Here is a 23865-nt window from a genome sequence, read left to right on the forward strand (position 1 = left end):
TCATTTATTGAGTTTGAAGGGTATCAGATATAACAGAGGGTGTCAGAATAAATGCCCAGAGGTGTCAGTTAAAATGCTCTAATAAGACGTATTCGAGATGTTTTATTCGAGATCCTGTCTGGTGTACATGATCCCATACATATTCAAGTACTAGTATGGCAGGATTAATTAGGATGGCCTTGATAGTGCTTTCATGCATCTTGGTCCTTCTATTTCGTAGACGGATTATTGATCTTGGAAGAGTATTTGGTTTAAATGGTGGAACAAAATATAGGTGAAATGTGAATTGAATTTTTAAGAGTAACCATTTACATTTCAAAAAGAAACAACATTGTCAAACGTTTCAATTTTAAATTAACAGAGCGCAAAAATAGCTAAGAATAACTATGAGTACACTAGCAACTCGAGTTTCGTCGTCAGAGAAATTAATAATCCATGTGAAATTAATAGAATCTTCATTGCATGATCCAGCCGAAAAGCCTATACAAAAATGAATCAATTTACTAATTAATACTTTTAACATTCATTAAAGAAATCAACTATGCTGAAAGAATATGTATGTTTCCTCTGCTCTGTTTTCTTTCATCTTTTCCTCCCTCTTCTAAAGGATATATCTCTGTACTTCTCTTGGGAAGAAAGGTTAAGACATATACTTGTTTTGGTTCCTTTAAGACCTTTTGACTTTTAAAACTCCGATTGTTGATAAGCTAGGTTTCTTCCAAGATGAATGTCTTTTTTGCCTCTAAGCTGGTTTTCTTCCTAGATGAGATATCCGTGACGAATACATTAAAGGCGCTTCTTCGTCGAAATGAGAATTAGGAGAATCCAAAACTGTATCATCCCATTGACTATCTTCATTGGTCTTCCCATCATCATCTGCCTTTTTCTCCATATGCAGCTCCTACACGTATAAATTGCAAGCATACTTGAATCAAAAAACGATCATACACATACAAATTGCAAGCATACTTGAATAAAAAATTGAGAATCTCTTAAAGATGATCATACGGACCAAACTTGTTAAAAGTTAACTGAATATGAACTCAAAAAAATTGAGAATCTCTTAAAGATTATCATTCTGACCGAACTTGTTAAAAGTGAACTGAATATGAACTAAAAAAACAATTTTGAGAATCTCTTAAAGATGGTCAGTAGATATGACAAACTCAATAGCAATTTTGTTAGAAAACTTTTTGGCAGATAAAGTGATAATGAACTGACAAATGCTTGGTTCTTTCATATCAGACTGAGCTTGATGTAATGTGAAAACACCTTGATTATCACAATACAAATTCATCTCATCAATACTTTCCAACAGTAGCAAAATCAAACTTGATACGAATCCCCTCACAACAAAAAGAAAGAAGTTTAATGTTTATCTTGTATAATGTTTGAATTCAACTTTGGTATAATTTAAGAAGTTATCTTTTCAAATCCACCAAGAACATACAAAATGAATCACCACGGTTCAAGAAACAGTCTAAGGGAGAAAAATCATTGTCTGCGAAACTGCATTAACAGAACTTGTTCCTGAACATCAAGCTTAATTGTATCATGATAAAGGTATTGAGGTTACAAAACTACTTGTAGATCTTCGTTGTAGTTATTCAATGCCACCAAAATCACCTCAATCGGATAACCACAACTCAAATTACAGACCAAAAAAGGGACAGAGGTGACTGTACAATGACCCAACTATTCCTCCAGGTCCAAAATAACACGCTAGTTAATCCGGTTACTACTTATTTTCCTCCTAAATGTCTTTCCGTAAATAGTTCGGGTGAAGCTTGCTTCAATCAAGAGAATAGGTGTACCTTTCAACCTCTTTGAGAAAAATTAGAATTGGGTCTGAATATGTTTTCTTCCACGTGTTTAAGGCATTAGTTCTCATAACTGTATCCGAGAAATATTGTGAAAGACACCAAGTAGGAGTCATAAGGAAAAGGGAGGTATTATGTAATAATGAATGTGGTAAGGGTATATGGTAAATAAAGAGTGTGATATGATGCCTAGTTGCCGGGTTGATTATGCCTTAGTAGTATAAATAGGAATTTTTAGTGAATTGTATCTATTATGTTAGAATATTGAATGAACAAATTTCCTCGGGTAGTGAGAATTTCTCCTCTGAGGAGCTCTGGGGTAGATTGGGGTTCATTCCTTTCTACATTGTTCTCTTTCTTCATCTATTAAATACATTATGTTTTCATTGTTGATATACTTTCTTTACTTAATTTCTTACTATGGATTTGAGAGTTCCGTCATGTTGGAATAGAAAAAAACAAAAATAAAAAGAATAATTGGATACTTCCTAGGAACGTATTAGGATATACCAAACACATAGGTATCGAATAAGGGTCGAACACAGATAGTTTTCCATGTTTTGAGTACTTGAACTTTATGATCTTTTCTTTATGATACATAGAATAGTGATTGTGTTTCACAATATTTTAAATATTAAATAATTCTTTTACATATTTATATATTATTCTATAAAATCTAACAGGTATTTAAAATTAAATACTATAAAGAGTAGGTTCAAAATAAAATTGAAATTTAGAAATGATAAATTAGTAAAATGAAAAAATAAATGAAAATGTGTTAAGGAAAAACAAATAATCTCATTTCTAGAGAGAATGAAATCACTAATCCCTCCTCTCCAGAAAGGAACAGTTGTTGAAAGGAATCACCTTTCCATGAATCTTTCTACTAACGTAGATGGGAATGTGAATGGAATAAATAGAGCATAAGATGGAATCACCACTCCAATATAAAATACAACATAAGATAACAAATTCAAAGACATTATAGATTATAATAGTGCACGAATACTGATCAAACTACTAAACAAACATAGTTTATTGAGAAGGCTGACCTTTGCTGATTCATCAGGGATAATTTGAAGTAGAGATGTCCGCACATCCCTGATCTTCAGGTAGTTGTAACAAACAACCCCGCTTAAAGCTGCCCATTCAAAAATAATTCATATAAGAAATTGGTTGAAAGAAATCAATTGAAAAAATCCAAAATGTCTTTTCAACAAAGAAGCAAATACCAATAGCATAGCCAATAACATTCAGTCCTGTAATTTTTGATTCGGGAAATAAGACAGTTGAAAGAGAGATAAGTAGCCAGTCTTTCAAGACTCCAGCCACTCGAATAGTTACTGCCCCAGTTCTACCAATCACTAAGAAAGTTGAGAAGTTCAATGCCAAAGCACAGAGAGCATTTGAAAAAAATATCCAGAAGTTGAACTGCATATGTGGAGCTTCCATCTCAGGCTTCTCAAGGATATACCATGGAATAAAAAGGAATACAAAGCTGTATACAATAATAAGTAAATCGTCACTATTCAGCATAAAAAATAAAAGTTTAAGTTTGAAATTTAATGTACCCGCTGACATTTTCAATACATAGGTATCCCAAATAGGTTCCTCAGCCCCTACTCCCCTTTTGTGTCAAAGTGAGTGCAGTATAAACTAGCATGATAAAGTACCCCAAGCAGGAAGCAACAGAGTAATCATTTACATGCAAAGGACACACAAAATGGCGCACAATATTTATTTAGAAGGGCAAAAATTCTATTATCATCAGATTAGATCAACATCATATCCTGCAGCATTTTGACTGTAAGCTTGTCTGGGCACAAAAATGTAATTCAAAGTTGAAACATATATAAACACAGTCAGGTGCATCTAGTGACAGAAACTAACCACGCCATTTTCAGTGGCAGTATAAAAACACGGGTCAAAATTGAAACTAACTAGAATTAATATAGAAGGTTCAATTTTCATGAGCTTTTTTTCCCTCCCACCAACATAAACAGAACTGCATACAAGTTTTCAAATACATAAGAACAGAACTACCTGCAGGGTGCTATGTAATACAAGCTGGTAATAGGATTTAGTGTCAAGCCTTTATTTTGAAGAAGAACTTGAGTTAAGACCAGCCTCAATGCTTCAGCAGCTATTCCTGAGACTTGATAAACTGTACCGAGCACATTAAAATGAATCTCCCCATAGGAGGAAATAACAACTCCCACACTGACCAATATCATGTTCCAGAACACGTCACACCTTAATTTCTCAGTTCCGAGAGTAACAGCCACGAGAAATGTTGCCACTGGCACTGTAAATGAAAAAACAAATAAATAAAAAAAGAAAGGAGTGATCTTACATTAAGGAATTCTATGAAGAATTATAGATGGAAATACGATAAAAAAAATGACTCACTTAGGGCTTTAAGCATCTGGATGAAAGCCACGGAAATGTACAAATAAGCAGTGTTCCCAAACCTAAATAGAGAAAAAATCAATTAAACTAATATGTACCAGTAAAATATACAGCCATGCATCGGGAAGATACTTTTCAGAGCATTTTAAAAGAACTTCAAAGGGTCTGTATTACAGCAATCACTACTAAAACAGCTTAATAAATTATTTTAGATAAGTAACCTATGGTGCCATAAAAAAGATTCAGTTCATTAAAATATAAAAGATATAAAATTGGACCTTTTAAAGTTATTTGTTAAGTTCGGGAAAACTGTCATGAAATCGCTAAATTACATCTAAATGCATATCGTAGTCAACGGGATGAATGACAAATATATTATATAAGATTATAAATGAGTTGTTAGCTACATCTTAATTTATACATCTGCAAGCAGAAATTGGTGATTATATTTATATATATGCGGAATCATATTTGTTTCATCCAACTTTGTAATGAAACCTTCTGTTTTATTTTATCCAAAAAACAAATCCAAGGGAATGCAGAAGGTGATCAACATAATCAATAACATATAAGATTCTAATCAAATGTTAGTTAAATCTCAGCATATCTACAAATAAAAATTTGCAATGATCCTTTTTGTGCTACATTTTATTGTATGGCTCCACAAACATGAACCCGCATGCGTACAAAAAGATTTTCATGATCCCAATGAGTTCGCGAAAATAAAGATTGCAAGCTGGAAGCACAAATCTTGATAACCCTGGTCAGACTTTTATATTAAAAAAGGAGACAAAAACACTAGAGCATCTACTTTGCTAAAATGCCAGTGAACTTTAACATTTACCATCATAGAATTGAATACATGGATACACTTCTCAAATAGTTTTGCTTGAATTACAACTTTTGATCAATATCATCAACTGCTTACCACAAACTTGCTGCAAAGAAGGCGCTTATGGGGACCACACAAGTTGCATATCTGCAAATCAAACATTAATGTGAAGCCAGAAATATTACATGAAATGTGAACCAGGGTGTCTATGTAGAATTCTTACATATGAAATGTCATTTTAATAGGCGCTACAACCTGCATAAATTCAAAAGATGAAAAAAGAAATATCATCCAGTTAATCCGATTATATTTCAAAGAAAAGCCAATGTATATTCAGAGAAAGCTAAAACTAGTGATGTGACAAACTCAAACAGACGCGTACCTTTAGAACACGGATAAGGAAAAATGCAACTCCGCCAGAAAAAGCCATATGGATCATAGTGAGTGTTATTGGAAATGGAAAATTAAAATACAGTGTGGAGAGGACCCACTGCAATAAACCAATGCCCAAAAAGGAAACAGGTTGAGTAAAACACATTACAATATAAGATAAATCAAAAAACATAATCGAAAGAAACTGTTGGGACATATGTGACCCCTTACTTTGTTGTACAAAATAACACCCGAGGAAAGTGAAATGTAAACCAGAAGGTAGATGTAGGTCAGCAAATGCTGCCTATTCATTATTGTCGCCATGACTGCCATACCGATCCTGCAAAGCATAATGCAGTCTAGTATGTGAAAGATCTCAACATAAAAACACCAGCGATCACTATTTATTATCATTGTAGTACAACCAACATTTAAACAGTAATTATTCTTCAAAGTTCAAAGATCCATGTTAGTCTAAATGAGAATCAGGTAAACATCACGATAAAAACATATAACAACAACAAAAATCAAGCATTATCCCACAAAGTGAGGTTGGCTACATGGATCAACTCCCGCCATAATGTTCTATTCAGGAGATAAAAACATATAAAACAGTATATGTATAACTTTTTCTTTAACTATCAAGTATCCTTGAATCAATAATCAAAGTACATATTCAAACTCACTTCAACCAAAGATTCAATATGAAATAGAAAAAACAAGAATCACCCATAGGAAGCTCATTACCAATAACAAGCAATATTACTTAGCTAGAAAGCCATTGATACACACTGTTTATGTTTGTTTCACGGTTGGAGCACTTAGAATTGATTCTGAACGTGTAGAATTGATTTTGACATATTTAGTTGCTCTCGAGTAGAATTAATTCTGCTTTCCAAAATCATTCTCCTTGAAGCTAAGATTTATAGATTTTAAGTCTAAACATGATTTTTAAACTGAAATTTACTATTTATCCAAAAATAAATCACTTTATCTTCAACTCACTTTTAGCCGGAATCAATTTTACATAATCAATTAACTCATAATCAATTTTTTCACCACATAATCAAACACACCTCAATGTAAAGCATGAACTAAAGTGCTTAACTCAAATTAGGAAAAAAATACTCCAAATTGATTCATACATCAACAAATTTGCACCTACAGCTAATATTCATCCGTCTTAACACATTCATCCGACCTAATACACCTTAGAACTAAAACGAGGACACTCTATGATTCGTAATGTATGCGGAAAGTTAAGAATCTTCAAACGCAGTTTCGAATTAACGGAACATACAATGCTGAATTCAAATAACACAAAACAAAATCACAACTAAACATAACTACCGTGAAAAAATCGAATGAAAAATCATCATAAATCATAAACAGCGAAAGATGAATAACGAAGACGAAAAGAGAAAGAGATGAAATTACCGTGTAATGGTACAGTGATCTGAAAAATGGAAAGGTGAAAATGCAGAGATTTGAGAATGAGAGTAACGAATTTGGAAGAACGCTGTGTGAAAACGAGAGTTTCGAGATTTTGTCTTTCACTTTAAAGGGAAAGAAAAAGAAAGATTTTGATCCAAATTTTATAAATTATTTTACAATTTATTTATTTATTCACAGATACTTAACCGATACGACTCCATTTTTTTTCATGAGTTTTTTATTTTAAGGAGTTACATTTTATATATCAATAATAAAAATTTATTATTCTGTCAAAAAAGTTTAAAATAAATAGCTCTCAACAAGCATATATGTTATGTAATCTCTCACATCACTTTTTTAAACAAAACAAAACAAAACAAAAAGTAAATGTTGTTCACTATTTTAAGTAAAGTTATTTTCTGTTATAAATAAAATTTAATAATTTTAAAATGTTAAATTCAAAAACATTTAATGATGATAAATCAACCATTAAATATTGGGAAAATATTTTAGTGAATTTAATTTTTGTTGTATATAAAAATAATTTGAAATTAATATTTAACTAACTTTTTAAATTAATATAAAATATTTATTTTATTAGAGTTCTAAATAGCGATTTTAATGTTATTCGATTGATTGAGAAAAGAAGAAGTAGGGTACATGTTGCCCGTGTAGAGGATTATACATGTTGTCGTGTAGAGGATTATTCTCATTTTAATCAGTTCATTAAAGACACTTTTTTGGTTGATTTACTGTTGTGTGAGACTAGATTCACGTGGTATTGGGGATGGTCTTTCTATGAGTTGTCTAAATCATTCTTTATTATCGGATGCTTGAGTTTCTTTTGGTTGAATTGCGTTCAAGTGCCTCTTTCTCGCACTATTTATGATAATTGTCTGATTCTGATGACTATTGACGAAGAGAATTGGGGTCTTAGACCAACGAGAATGTTAAAATATTGGACAAATTTATCAGGCTATTAGGAGTTTGTGAAGGAACAATAACTATCTTTTCAGGTGGTTGGTTGTGGAGGTTTTATGCTTAAAGAAAAACTTAAGCTGATCAAAGGCAGTTTAAAATTATGGAATCAAAATCATACTCAGAATTTTAAAGGCAAAATCAAAGGGGTAAAAGACTGTATTTCTTTCTTAGATGATAAAGGAGATTGTCGCGGCGCAAAAAATACCACGAGCGCTCGCACGCTCGAGATAGTAACAGAATCGCCACCGAAGTTTATTTTTCCAAATGGAAATGAAAAATATCGATAATACCATAAAAGAAAAAGAAAATGATCGTTGCAACAAAATTCGGATTCGGGAGTCAGTTATGTGAGAGGAAGGTATTAGCACCCATCACATTCGTTGTACTCAACAAGAACCATTTAGTTAGTTTTGCGATTATGAATGTTAGCTTTCGTTATCTGCTTTCTTCTAGCTATTAAAAGTTTGAAAGGAAAAGAAAATGACTAAAAATAATTTTTTTATTAGGGTGTCTGACGAGACTTTGAATCTCGCTCTTACGTATCCCCAAGTGCGATAGGAAACTCAAGGCTATGTAGTTCTGGGTAGCAAATGTTTGTTGGTTAATCGATCTTAGCAAAAGGTATTTGGTCGCATTCGAGCGGAAGACATTGCTTGCTACGCAAAACATGGAGAAATAAAGATTGGCATCGCGTCAGAATGGACAACATAATTTGTAATCTCAAAGAGTTATGTTCTCATCGCATTTGAGCAGAAAGCGTTCTTACTTCTTGTGCATGATAGGAACGAAGCTTTGTTTGCATAATCTCATAATGGACGGCGCATCTTTCGTTTATGAAAAGGTTTTGACATCGCGCTAAGGCGGAAAATGAGTTTGATTGGTTGAGATTATTTTTGGGTTGGAAACGATTATTCGGATAGTCAAACTATACATCAGGTATCCAAATACTCGGAGAAAAAAAGTGGCATACGCCTAACTAGTCCTTTTTAATCCAAATTATTTGCGAAAAATATTTAATTATGAACTAGAGTCCTTTAAAGACGACAAGTACTTGAAAGGCAAGTTATATAGAAGACACCCAAGTACTCGGGGAAAAGAGAAGCATACGCCAAACTAGTCCTTTTTCATCCATTTTTATTGCAAAAAGATTTTGACGCGAAACGAATTAGAATATTTTAAAAATGACAAGTACTTGGGAGGCAAGTTATACAGTAGGCGCCCAAGTACTCGGGGAAAAGAGAAGCATACGACAAAGTAGTCATTTTTCATCCATTTTTATTGCAAAAAGAGTTTGACACGAAATGGATTAGAATCTTTGAAATATGATAAGTACTTAGAAGGAAAGTTATACAGCAGATGCTCAAGTACTCGGGAAAAAGAGAAACATATGTCAAATAGTCTTTTTTTCATTCACTTTTATTACGAAAATATTTTGACGCAAAACGAATTAGAATCTTTCAAAGATGACAAGTACTTGAAAGACAAGTTATACAGTAGACGCCCAACTACTCGGGGGAAAGAGAAGCATACGCCAAAGTAGTCCTTTTTCATCTATTCTTATAAAACTATTTAAAGTAATTAAGTTAAGTGACTTTTGTTTTATTTAAATAAAAACACTTGATATTGATCAAGCGTTTTGATTCATGTTGCAAAATAAATTATGAAATGATTTGATTTTGGTTTTAATATGGTTTTGAAATTGGGGAATAATTGATGAAATGTCTTTAAAAAAATTTTGATGTTGATCAAGCATTTGATTTTATCTTTGAAAAAATATTAATTTTAAATATTTATGAAAAGTCTTGTTGATTTATTGAAAATATGGGTTTTTAATTTGTTAAAAATAATTTAATATAATACTATTTTATAAAAAAACAAAAAAAATGTAATAATAAAGGAAAATATAAATAAATAAATAAATGGTTAAATATGTTTGTGATCCTATTTTAGTTTTAGTCCCTCAAAATATTGTCTTCAAATAATGGTCCTCCTAAAAAATTTCATCCACACTTTTGGACTCTCCTACAACTTAGCGATGATTTTTACAGCTTAGCGACTGAATTAGCAACAGTTTATTACTTAGCAACTCAATTATCAAGATTTTTAGTATTAAGGACCAAAAGTGTGGATGGAAAATTTTGGTAGGACCATTCTTTGAAGGAAATATTTTGAGGGACTAAAAACAAAATTTGAAAGAACCACATACATATTTAACCCATAAATAAAAGAAATCAAATGAATGAATCAGCCAATAGCCTATTTAAATGCACCTGCAAGGGGGTGCAACCCATATAAGGGTGCATCAACAGGCAAAATAAGGCAGGGCACAAATACAACCCAAAAAAGCCAGCAAAAGGAGAACCCGTCCTAGCCACGTGATCTAAATCAAACTGTGATGGATTGATCCTGGTGTAAACACATCAAAACCCTTGGATTTATCCAACACACCAAATATTAAGGCACATGCTAGGGCGCCCTGTACAGGACCCCTAGATTGACTTTGGTAAACCCTTATCCATGGTATGGAGAGCGTCATGTAGGGCTTATCCAAAGGATCAGAAGAAAATTATAAAATGTGCTAACACGTGAGAGAGAGTTATTTGGAACAAGTCTTTATCTCCCCTTTTTTTCATCCTCTCAGCCTTCTCTCTACACACTCCGTCAGCTAACACAAAAAACTAAGAACAATTCATCGGGAAAAGATCAATCATTATTGTGGGATGGGCGAAAATGAAGAACACGATGAATGTTCTTCATCTCCTTTTCCAGAATTCCATAAAACTTCACCAAATCACTTCAATTCAAACACCAACCCCCATTATTTATCTTTCCTTAACTTGAATTCGTTATTAATTTCATTAATCCCCCCTGTAGGTGTTTAATTGGCTGCATTATATGGTAAAACACTAGATGGTTACTAATGTCTTGACTGATGTCATGACATGTAGATGTGACTACATTGTAGTTACTGCAGGACTAGCTAACACAGGTTTTATTGAATGTCAAACTGGATGCTGTGACATTCATACCTGTCAACAGATACTAAGGACAGCAGGAGTTCTGTTAGAACTTAGTATTTATTTCCAGTCTGGTTATCAAGGAAAGATCAGACCTGGCATAAGGCCTACTGACTGAAAGTCAAACTGGATGTTATGACTTTCATCATTGACAGCAGCTGCTGAAGATTAGACAGAGTGGTGTTCTGCTATACTTCAGCATGTAACTTAGTTTGTTCTTCAAAAAGAATAACAGAACTAACTTAAGGCCAATTGTGTAAATGTTAAGTTGGACATTTTGACATTTATTAATGTAAGCTTTCACTGTAGTATGGTCATTTTGATCATGTACAGGTCAGCAAAATTGTACAGTCTGTTTTCTGGAAAAACAGACTCAGCATATGAACCTTGATGTCAAGCTGAATGTCGTGACATTCATGCCTGACAGCATATGCTATATTGTAGGTTGTTCAGTTTTCTGTTTCAGCTTTTTCTCAGGCTATTCTTCAGGAAGTCAACAGCTTAGAGAAAAACCAGGAAATCAACAACCAATCTACATTCAATGAACCTAACAAATAGCCTATTTGTTAGTAACCTAAATGTTGAATTTATGGAAACTTGTGTGACCTTAAATTCAGGAGAATACAGGTGCAAAAGTCCAGGATACTGCAATATAAAAGGAAGGCGTTCCTTCATTCAGTTTCAGGGATTTTGAGGCGTGAAGATTAAGTGTGTCCATCATACTTCACTGCTGTATTTTTGTGAGTCTTGTATTAGACGTATCTTGTAAGCCAAGTCATTATCAAGTAGATGATAGCTTTGGCATAGGGTGTTCATTGAGTTGTAAGTGTTGTGTCACTCAAAGCTTTTAAGCGTGAGTGCTGTGTATCTTGATTAAAGCTGTGAAGCACAATCAAGAGTTGTTTGAAGTGTGACTTCAACTTGTCTTTAATATTGTTTAAAGATAGTAATCACTGAGGTGATTGAGGGGGAGTGAGTAGGAACTCTGATCTTAGGTTAAGATTGAAATTGCATTGGATAGGGATTAAGTGATAAGTTGTAAACGGGTGAGTTTAGCTTTGAATTGATACTACTAATAGTGGATTTCCTCCCTAGCTTGGTAGCCCCCAGACGTAGGTCATGTTGGACTGAACTGGGTGAACAATTACTTGTGTTATTTACTGCACTTACTGTTAAGTTCTGCATAATCCCTGTCAGTGCAGAATTGGATGTCATAACAACCAGTGTGACATCCAAAGTCTGATAACTAGAATTTCAATTGGTATCAGAGCAGGCACCCTGCCTGTGAATTTCTGGGTGAGATCTAGGGAAGTTACTTTCTAGTACCATGGACAAGGATTTAGGACACTCAAACAGACCACCCATGTTGGATGGCTCTAATTATGATGACTGAAAGCCTCGTATGATAACCTTCTTAAGGTCTCTAGACAGCAAAGTCTGGAGAGCTGTCAACAAAGGATGGGAACATCCTATGAGGACAGGTGAAGATGGAGTCAGTGTGCAGATTCCTGAAGAAGAGTGGGACAAGGAGCAAGAGGCATTAGCTCTTGGAAATTCCAAGGCCTTGAATGCATTGTTCAATGGAATCAGCAAGAACATCTTCAGACTTGTACACCACTGTGAACTAGCTAAGGAAGTTTGGGATACCCTCAAGGTAACTCATGAAGGTACTTCCAAGGTGAAGATGTCCAAACTTCAGATGCTGACCACCAAGTTTGAAAATCTGAGGATGAAAGAGGATGAGACTATTCATGACTTTCACATGAATATTCTTGAAATTGCAAACACCTCTGGTGGACTAGGTGAGAAAATGGCTGAAGAGAAACTTGTAAGAAAGATTCTCAGGTCCTTGCCTAAGAGATTTGCTATGAAGGTCACAGCCATAGAGGAGGCGCAGGACATCTGCAACATGAAGGTGGATGAACTCATTGGTTCCCTCCAAACCTTTGAAATGGGCTTGGGTGAGTATGCAGAGAAGAAGAACAAAAGTATAGCTTTTGTATCTAATACTGAAGAGGAGTCAGAAGCAGGATATACTGGAGGTGATGAAAGTATATCAGAAGCCTTAGCCATGCTTGGGAGACAGTTCAACAAGTTCGTGAAGAAGATTGATCAAAGAGGTAGACCCAATGTCAAGAACATCCCGTCTGACATTAAGAAAAGATCAACTTCTGATGAGAAGTTCAATCACGGCAAGGGAATCCAGTGTCATGGCTGTGAAGGGTATGGACACGTCAGAGCTGAATGCCCTACTTACCTCAGATTGCAAAGTAAGGGGTTAGCTATCACATGGTCTGAAGGAGACTCTGAAAGTGAGTCTGAAGGAGAATCTGCCAAGAATGTCACTGCACTAACCAGTGTTTGTGCCTCTGAAGATGACTCAAGTGCAGATGAACTGACCTTTGATGAACTTGCTGCAGCCTATAAGAAGTTGTGTTCCACCAGTGCAGAAGTGCGTGCACAAGGAGAAAAGCAAAAGAAACTCATCAAGGAACTGGAAGATGAGAGACAGAAGCAACTGTCTGTCATAAAGGGTCTAAATGGTGAGATAACCCTGCTGACTTCCAAGCTGAATCAGATGACTAAATCCATCAGAATGATGAATAAGGGAACTGACACCTTAGAAGAGATTCTAAAGGTGGGACATCAGTCTGGAACCAAATCTGGCCTTGGATTTGGGAAAAGATCCTCAACTGAACACAAACGCCCAAAGGCTAAAGTTCAGAAGTTCAAGCGGAAGTCAAAACCAATGTCTCAACATCGAGGAACTAGGATGAATGATCATCAGAAGAGGAAATACCAGGAGTGGAGGTGTCACCACTGTGGTAGGCTTGGTCATATAAAAGCCTTCTGCTACTGGATTCAGGGTTTCCCTAACCAAGCCTCGCATGTCAGGCCTAAGCATAAAACACACAAGCGATATGTTCCCATTAAGAAGCAACATTGGTATGCTAGGATAGCACACACTGCTCTAAGGGCTTCTACCAGAGAGGACTGGTACTTTGACAGTGGATGCTCAAGACATATGACTGGTATGGAAAATCTACTGGTAGATATTCAACCTCACACTACCAGCTATGTGACCTTTGGTGATGGTGCTAAAGGAAAAATAAAAGGTGTGGGCAAACTGGACTGTTCTGGAGTGCCAAAACTGAATAATGTGCTGTTAGTAAGAGGTCTAACTGCAAACCTCATCAGCATAAGTCAGATGTGTGATCAAGGGTTCCATGTTCAGTTTACTAAGGAGCTACGCATTGTGACAAATGGTGACAATCAGGAAGTTATGAGAGGAACCAGGTCCAAAGATAACTGCTACCTGTGGGAACCTGAAGTCTCTAACTTTTCCACAACATGCTCCTCAGCCAAGGAAGAACAGGATGTGAAGCTGTGGCATAGACGCCTTGGACATCTCCACTTACGGGGAATGAAGAAGATTATATCCAAGGAAGCAGTCAGAGGAATTCCAAAGCTTCTGATTGATGAAGGAAGAGTCTGTGGAGAATGCCAGGTGGGCAAGCAAACCAAGACGTCACATCCGAAGCTGGGACATCCCACAACCTCCAGAGTTCTGGAACTGTTGCACATGGACCTAATGGGACCTATGCAGGTTGAAAGTCTTGGTGGGAAGAAATATGCATACGTGGTGGTGGATGACCATTCCAGATACACGTGGATAAGCTTCATCAGAGAGAAGTCAGATACATTTGATGTCTTCAAAGACCTGTGCATAAGACTTCAAAGGGAAAAGGACTGTTGTGTGGTCCGGATTAGAAGTGATCATGGTACGGAGTTCAAGAATTCCAAGTTTGATGAGTTTTGCTCGTCTGAAGGAATAAGTCATGAGTTCTCCTCTCCTATAACTCCTCAGCAGAATGGAATAGTTGAAAGAAAAAATAGAACTATTCAAGAATCTGCCAGAGCAATGATTCATGCAAAGAAGCTCCCCATGCACTTCTGGGCTGAAGCAATGAATACCGCGTGCTATGTTCACAACAGAGTCACCTTGAGAAAAGGAACCTCCTCCACTCTATATGAAATATGGAAAGGCAGAAAACCCACTGTGAAGTACTTTCATATCTTGGGAAGTAAATGCTACATCCTCACAGATCGTGAACAGAGAAGGAAGCTAGATCCCAAAAGTGATGAAGGTATATTTCTGGGATACTCCACTAACAGCAGAGCCTACAGAGTGTTCAACTACAGGACCAATGTCCTGATGGAATCCATAAATGTTATTGTGGACGATAAAGAGGAAGGAACCGATGTCATGGAGGATGTTGAAACATTCCTTGACAGTCCAGTCAAGTCTGAAGAAGTACAGGAACCTCCTCCTGAATGTGAAGTAGATGCAACCACCAAAGTGCCATCTATCAGAATTCAGAAAGACCACCCTAAGGATCTTATCATAGGGGATCCCACCAGTGGTGTAACTACCAGGTCAAGAGGAATAAACTCAAATTCTTGCTTTGTATCCAAGGTTGAACCAAAAAATGTGAAGGAAGCCCTGACTGATGAATACTGGATCACTGCCATGCAAGACGAACTTGAGCAGTTCAAAAGGAATGAAGTCTGGGAGCTAGTTCCAAGACCTGAAGGGACCAACATCATTGGTACCAAGTGGATCTACAAAAACAAATCTGATGAGAAAGGAGTAATTACTAGAAATAAAGCAAGACTAGTAGCTCAAGGATACACTCAAGTTGAAGGGGTAGATTTTGATGAGACATTTGCTCCTGTGGCTAGGCTTGAGTCCATCAGATTGCTGTTGGGGGTAGCATGCATCCTGAAGTTTAAGCTATTCCAAATGGATGTGAAGAGTGAATTCTTGAATGGCTACCTGAATGAAGAAGTCTATGTGGAACAACCAAAAGGGTTCTGTGATCCTAACCAACCTGAGCATGTATACAAGTTGAGGAAAGCCTTGTATGGGTTGAAACAAGCACCTAGAGCATGGTATGAAAGGTTAACCGAATTTCTGACCTCAAATGGATACAGAAAAGGTGGCATAGATAAAACCTTGTTTGTGAAGGATGAAGAAGGCAAAATCATGATAGCTCAAATCTATGTTGATGATATAGTCTTTGGTGGAATGTCAGAACAAATGGTTCAACAATTTGTTCACCAGATGCAGTCTGAGTTTGAAATGAGTCTAGTGGGAGAACTGACCTATTTCCTTGGAATGCAAGTAAACCAAATGGAGGACTCTATGTTTCTCTCCCAAAGCAAGTATGCCAAGAACATAGTTAAGAAGTTTGGTATGGATAATGCTAGGCACAAGAGGACTCCTGCTCCCACTCATCTGAAGTTAACCAAAGATGATGGAGGGCCTAGTGTTGATCAATGCCTATATAGAAGCATGATAGGTAGCCTGCTGTACCTAACTGCAAGTAGACCTGACATTTCTTATGCAGTTGGAGTGTGTGCCAGATATCAAGCAGAGCCTAAGGTGAGCCACTTGAATCAAGTCAAACGGATCCTCAAGTACATCAATGGGACATGTGACTATGGGATGCTGTACTCACATGGGTCTGAGCCGGTCCTATCTGGGTATTGTGATGCAGACTGGGCTGGGAGTGCTGATGACAGAAAAAGCACATCAGGTGGATGCTTCTTCTTAGGAGACAACCTCATATCTTGGTTCAGCAAGAAGCAGAATTGTGTCTCTCTGTCCACTGCAGAGGCTGAATACATAGCAGCTGGAAGCAGTTGTTCTCAACTGGTTTGGATGAAACAGATGCTCACTGAGTACAATGTCACTCAAAATGTCATGACATTGTTCTGTGATAATCTCAGTGCCATCAATATCTCCAAGAATCCCATCCAACACAGCAGGACCAAACATATTGACATTAGGCACCACTTCATCAGAGATCTGGTGGAAGACAAGGTGATCACTTTGGAACATGTAGCCACGGAGCTTCAACTGGCTGACATATTTACAAAGGCTTTGGATGCTGCTCAGTTTGAAAACTTAAGAAGCAAACTGGGAATATGTCTCTCTGAGGCATTATAGCAACCACTGATGTTTGGGATAAATTGTTTGATATCTCTGCCTATTAAACAATTTGTACTAGGCTATGATTGGTCACCAGATCATAGCTATGCTACCTGCAACAAGGGTGGTTACATGAGGGCAAGGAGACACCCTACTGTGAGAAGGCCAATGTATCTGCAGGAGTTCAAGGATGTTGTTCATGCAGGAGTGGTTCTGGATGTCAGAAACAACATCATGGCATCTGATATGGTGGTACCTACTGTAAAGCAAAAGTGGGTGATTACTTGATCAAAGCTGTGAAGCAAGATCAAGTGGATGGTAACTTGGTTGAAACTGTGAAGTAAAACCAAGTCTGTAACTCTGTCGTTAGTCTCTGGTTATGTTGTTGGCTTTGGCAACATTTTTGACAAAAAGGGGGAGTAACCCCTGAACAAACAGAGTGGGTGTCTCTACAACAGACACTCATGGGTCTCTACAACAGACTCTCAGGACGACAGATTCCTCCCCTGCAGCAAGTGTGTGTGAAGTTTTTATTTAACTTCTGTATGTGTGTGAGTGTGCTGCCACTCTGAGTGTATTAGCTAGTAGTAATTCCTGCTAGGTGTGTGATTCCGCTGCCATGAACTCTGTTATGGGGATCAAAGTGTTTTAGCCAAAAATTTGCCAAAGGGGGAGTTTGTAGGTGTTTAATTGGCTGCATTATATGGTAAAACACTAGATGGTTACTAATGTCTTGACTTATGTCATGACATGTAGATGTGACTACATTGTAGTTACTGCAGGACTAGCTAACACAGGTTTTATTGAATGTCAAACTGGATGCTGTGACATTCATACCTGTCAACAGATACTAAGGACAGCAGGAGTTCTGTTAGAACTTAGTATTTATTTCCAGTCTGGTTATCAAGGAAAGATCAGACCTGGCATAAGGCCTACTGACTGAAAGTCAAACTGGATGTTATGACTTTCATCATTGACAGCAGCTGCTGAAGATTAGACAGAGTGGTGTTCTGCTATACTTCAGCATGTAACTTAGTTTGCTCTTCAAAAAGAATAACAGAACTAACTTAAGGCCAATTGTGTAAATGTTAAGTTGGACACTTTGACATTTATTAATGTAAGCTTTCACTGTAGTATGGTCATTTTGATCATGTACAGGTCAGCAAAATTGTACAGTCTGTTTTCTGGAAAAACAGACTCAGCATATGAACCTTGATGTCAAGCTGAATGTCGTGACATTCATGCCTGACAGCATATGCTATATTGTAGGTTGTTCAGTTTTCTGTTTCAGCTTTTTCTCAGGCTATTCTTCAGGAAGTCAACAGCTTAGAGAAAAACCAGGAAATCAACAACCAATCTACATTCAATGAACCTAACAAATAGCCTATTTGTTAGTAACCTAAATGTTGAATTTATGGAAACTTGTGTGACCTTAAATTCAGGAGAATACAGGTGCAAAAGTCCAGGATACTGCAATATAAAAGGAAGGCGTTCCTTCATTCAGTTTCAGGGATTTTGAGGCGTGAAGATTAAGTGTGTCCATCATACTTCACTGCTGTATTTTTGTGAGTCTTGTATTAGACGTATCTTGTAAGCCAAGTCATTATCAAGTAGATGATAGCTTTGGCATAGGGTGTTCATTGAGTTGTAAGTGTTGTGTCACTCAAAGCTTTTAAGCATGAGTGTTGTGTATCTTGATTAAAGCTGTGAAGCACAATCAAGAGTTGTTTGAAGTGTGACTTCAACTTGTCTTTAATATTGTTTAAAGATAGTAATCACTGAGGTGATTGAGGGGGAGTGAGTAGGAACTCTGATCTTAGGTTAAGATTGAAATTGCATTGGGTAGGGATTAAGTGATAAGTTGTAAACGGGTGAGTTTAGCTTTGAATTGATACTACTAATAGTGGATTTCCTCCCTGGCTTGGTAGCCCCCAGACGTAGGTCATGTTGGACTGAACTGGGTGAACAATTACTTGTGTTATTTACTGCACTTACTGTTAAGTTCTGCATAATCCCTGTCAGTGCAGAATTGGATGTCATAACAACCAGTGTGACATCCAAAGTCTGATAACTAGAATTTCACCCCCCCCCCCCCCCGCTCAACGAACAAACAATAAACCTCAATTGCTCTTACCAACAGTCAAGAATCACTCTAAAATAGCAACAACAACATTATAAATCAAAATGAAATACACATAAAAAAACTCACCCCTCATGTACCATGTCAAAGCCCTAATTCATTATTTTCAAATATTACAAGTACAAAGATGAGGGAAAATAAATCAACAACAAATGCCAAATCGAGCAAAAAAATGAAAGAGTTCAAAGTCTACCCAACAGTGAAGACCAAAATCTTAAAGTCTCAAGTACTTTCCCTTCTCTATCTCTTTCTTCTTCTTCTTATAACTTCCACTTCTTAACCTCTATGCTTCTTTTTTTCCTTCTGATCTTTCAAATAAAATTGTTTGCACTGAGTAAAGAATTGAGGGCTCAATCTCAACTATCCTAAAGATTCGATATGAAGCTCTAAAGAATCATGGAGAAAGGAGCTTTGCGGAAAGGTTTTTGGAGAAAGTTTTGGATGTCTAGTGATTTAACAAAAAATTTGCACAATGCTTTTTTTTTGCCGCTACTAAGTGTAGATTTAGGTGGTTATTTATATAATGGGATTTAGGATTGGGTGGACGAATTTGGTGATTGAGCAATTGTGTGATTTCAAGTTGTGTGAAGAGAAATTTGCTAGGGTGGATGGAATTAATCCTTGATTTCATGGGATTTAGGTGATTGGAAAGAGGGGTGAAGGAAATCGTGCAATATTTGTGATCCAATGTGCAAGTTGAATGTAAATAAAATTGGTTGTAATTGTGAAATTGGTTGTATTTTCCCTTCTTCCCCTTTTTTTACTGCTATAATGTAATTGAGTAACTCCACTCTCAATTCTTCTTTTTTACCAATGTAATTCTTGGTGTAGTAAGTTAATTCCAACAAACTTAAATGAAAATTAAATTTTTGTTCAAATTATTTTTGCTTATTTCATCTTCAAAACAATGCCTACGGTACCTTATTGTAAGATGATGTCAAATATGACAAACAAAACAAATATCTACTCGTGCTTTTTTATGCTAATTTGAGAAAAACAAGTTGTAAAATGAATTGGCATAATAAGAAAATTAACGGCTCTTTTGTTGTGCCATTATCAGACTTACAATTTTGATTGGAAAAAAATTAAGCACATGTCCTTATTCAAAATGAAATCAAAACTTAAGACCAAATCAAAATATATTGGTGTTCTAGCATTATTAAGAATGGGTCCGATCCAAATTGCCCTATGCTTGAAATGAAAATTGGAACTTGATTTTTAAAAAGTTTCAGGGGGAATATGAATGCAATGATTTAACTCGCAACCTTGTCTAAGGTTTTATTTCACTTTGAATATGGGAATTTGTAGACAATTTTGATGAATGAGGTCAAATGGCCTATAATTTGGACTTGTCTTACTTATATGTCCATGTATTCATCTTGAAGGATAACAAACAAATCAAGTTAATCATGCACATGAAAGAGAAATCAACATGAATTCAAACTAGAACCTAATTGCCAAAGAATGAACCCTATTGAACTAACATATGATGAATGTAATTGAGCTATAGAAATGAATGCAAAAGTGCTTAATTGTCTTAGGGGAAAATTTGGGGTATGACAGTTATCCCTATTTAAATATCTTCAACCATAGGATATGAATGACGTTAGTCATCAGATGATCATAGTGGAAGATACTTAAATACTAAAGACCCAAATTGTTTCCCTTGAAGGAATGAAATGAAATGAGATGTTATGTCTTGTTGGGGACACGAAAATGAGAAGCAGGCCCTTTAGGGATTATTGGGATGATCGATAAAGGAGATATGTTGGGGATTAAATGAGGTAAGGTGAAAAGACTCATTGGGGAAAACAAAGATAGGTTCGGGAAGTTCAACAGAACAAAAGTGATGCGTTACATATTTTCACTTAAAAAAAATGATAAGTCCCGGTTTCTCACATAATGATAAATAAGTTACACATTCTCACGTAACAATGATGAAATGTCCTGGATTCTCACATAGCGAAATAAAGGGTTACGTGTTCCCATGTAACAAAAGGAAAAGGTTTTGGATTCTCACATAACAAAGATAAGTAAGTTACAGATTTTAACGTAACAAATATGAAAGGTTATGTCTTTTCACAGAATAACAAAGATAGGTTATGGATTATCACGTAACAAAAGATGAAAAAGGTTATGGATTCTCACAAAATAGAGATAGGTAAGTTACGGCTTCTCACGTAACAAATGATGAAAGGTTTTGGCTTCTCACAGACTAATAATAATAAGTTACAGCTTCTCACGTGACAAAAGATGAAAGGTTATGGCTTCTCATAGAATAATAATGATAAGTTGCGGCTTCTCACGTGACAAAAGAAGAAAGGTCCCAGCTTCTTACATAATAATAATGATAAGTTATGGCTTCTCACATAACAAATGGTAACAAATTATGGCTTCTCACATAACAAAGTAGGAGGTTATGGATTCTGACATAACGCTAATGATACGTTGTGGATTCTCACATATAAAAATTGACAAGTTACGACTTCTCATGTAACGAGATGAAAGAGTTTTAGTTTCTCACATAACGAATATGATAGGTTATGGATTCTCATATAACAAAAAGTGTCAAGTTACAGATTCTCACATAACAAAAATGAATAGGTTTTGGTTTCTCACAGAATGATAGAAGAAAATAGGTTATGTATTCTTGCATAACAAAAAGATGACAAGTTACGAATTCTCGTGTGACAAAATGAAAAGGTTTTGGCTTCTCACAGAATAATAGAAGAAAATAGGTTATGGATTCTCACATAACAAAAAAATGACAAGTTACAAATTCTCACGTAACAAAAATGAATAGGTTATGGCTTCTCACATAATGATAGAATAAAATAGGTTATGGCTTCTCACATAACAAAAAGATGACAAGTTACAGATTCTCATCTAACAAAATGAAAAGGTTATGGCTTTTCACAGAATGATAGAAGATAATAAATTATGGATTCTCACATAACAAAAAGATGACGAGCTATGGATTCTCACGTAACAAAAATGAATAGGTTATGGCTTCTCATAAAACAATAGAAGAAAATAGGTTATAGATTCTCACATAACAAAAAGATGACAAGTTACAGATTCTCACGTAACAAAATGAAAAGGTTATGGCTTCTAAAAAAACAATAATGATAGGTTATGGATTCTCACATAACAAAAAGGATGGGATTTGGATTCTCATAGAATAAACCAATTGGCATCCGGTAACCCACAAATCCGATATGCCTTTGGACTTGGTTGGACAAGAAACTAGCCTTTGCAGGTGGCAAATGATGTTGTACTTTGGGCCAAGAGGTAAGTTGTTGATGGCAATAAGTCTATATGTTATACAGATGAACACGATACATTTGGGTTATGTGCGATTTACGATACATGAATGATCAATGCATGCAATATGAAGACCAAGATAATGTGTTAAGCATATTGGGGTTTTTGTGTGGTTTTGGAATTTTGATTCCCCGACACACAGAACTCTGCCAAATATTGTTGTAGATAGATATCCTTTAGGCGCTTCTTCAATCCTATTGGTTATGTACCAGGCTGATGATCCCTTTGGAAAGCTTTCAGGTTATTCCCCATAGGTGTTCCTTCTGAGGTGATCCAAGAGTGCTTTACGACTTTGTGACTTTCGAAAAACTATTAACTTCCCTTTAATCATTTAAAATGTCAAAGCGTTTGTGTTTCTGAATATGTTTATTATTCCTTAGCTTCAAAAGTATATCATCAAAATAAATGACATTCTGCAAAACAAAGGAAACAAAGAAAGCGCAGAGGAAAAGCTTTTGATAGGAAAATTTGGATTGTATTCATAGAAAGGAAGAACACAGAGGTGTAACTCCATATAAAATATTACAAAGGGGACAATTGAAAATGGAAATGAGAATAGGGGTTTACATTGAATCATAATAACCATTACTTTACTTATAACCACGAGTCCATAGAACCTTGCTTATAAATAGAGCAATTGGATTTATCCTTCCTGCTTCGGGTTCTCCTTTATTGATCCGTCTTACCTGATGCAGTTTCTTTGCTTTTAAAATCCCTAACTTTTTCCTGGATTGCTCTTTTGAGTTTTCAATCCCCCTGGATGCTATTTTTTTTGCCTAAATCTCCCTTTCGGGTTTTCTACTTAGCGAGCTGACATGTTTTTTATTTCCCTAATTTTTTTCTAGACCTCCCTTTCAGGTCTTCAGTCCATCGGGATGCCTTTTTTTGTGTAAGTTGCCCTTTCAAGTTTTCGAATTAGCGGACTGTCTTTTTTCTCGGGCATATTATCTTTTGACCACATCAGAGTTAATTGGGAGTGGAAACTCTTTTCCATCCTTGTTGTAAGAATCAAATCTCCTTCAGAGAAGGCTTTCTTTACAACGTATGGACCTTTGTAGTTCGGAGTCCACTTTTCGCGTGAACCTTTGTGTATAGGCAAGATCTTCTTGAGCACGAGATCACCTACCTTGAATTCTCTATGATAAACCTTCTTGTCAAATGCCTTATTAAGTTGTTTATGATACAACTTACCATGGCACAAAGCTATCATGCGCTTCTCATTAATGAGGTTCAATTGATCAAACATGTTTTGAATCCATTCAACCTTTTCTAGCTTGGTATTCATCAAGATTCTCATTGGTGGGATCTTTACTTCGATAGGAAGTATTGCTTCCATACTGTATACCAAAGAAAACGGGGTTGCCCCTATTGAAATGAAAACAGGCGTCTGATATCCATGTAGCACGAAAGGTGGCATTTCATATCAGTCCTTGTAGGTTTTCACCATCTTTTGCGAGATCTTTTTGATATTTTTATTTGTTGCTTCTACAACTCCATTCATCTTTAGCCGATACATCAATGAGTTATGGTGCTCAATCTTG

The 23865-nt window shown here is 36.0% G+C and overlaps 1 protein-coding gene across 1 annotated transcript; it reads right to left on the reverse strand.

Moving 5' to 3' along the window:
- Positions 1-416: 416 nt before the first annotated feature.
- LOC127132568 (probable sugar phosphate/phosphate translocator At3g17430) lies at positions 417-7039 on the reverse strand. Its single transcript, XM_051061522.1, has 10 exons — positions 6871-7039; positions 5665-5773; positions 5444-5551; positions 5285-5316; positions 5158-5208; positions 4230-4291; positions 3864-4125; positions 3053-3318; positions 2873-2961; positions 417-901 (listed from the first exon to the last, which is right to left on the reverse strand). The coding sequence occupies exons 2-10, from the start codon at positions 5764-5766 to the stop codon at positions 743-745; spliced, it is 1131 nt and encodes a 376-aa protein (XP_050917479.1). The 5' UTR covers positions 5767-5773; positions 6871-7039; the 3' UTR covers positions 417-742.
- Positions 7040-23865: the final 16826 nt, after the last annotated feature.

This window comes from Lathyrus oleraceus, chromosome 3, assembly GCF_024323335.1.
Source record: "Lathyrus oleraceus cultivar Zhongwan6 chromosome 3, CAAS_Psat_ZW6_1.0, whole genome shotgun sequence".
Taxonomy (NCBI): domain Eukaryota; kingdom Viridiplantae; phylum Streptophyta; class Magnoliopsida; order Fabales; family Fabaceae; genus Lathyrus; species Lathyrus oleraceus.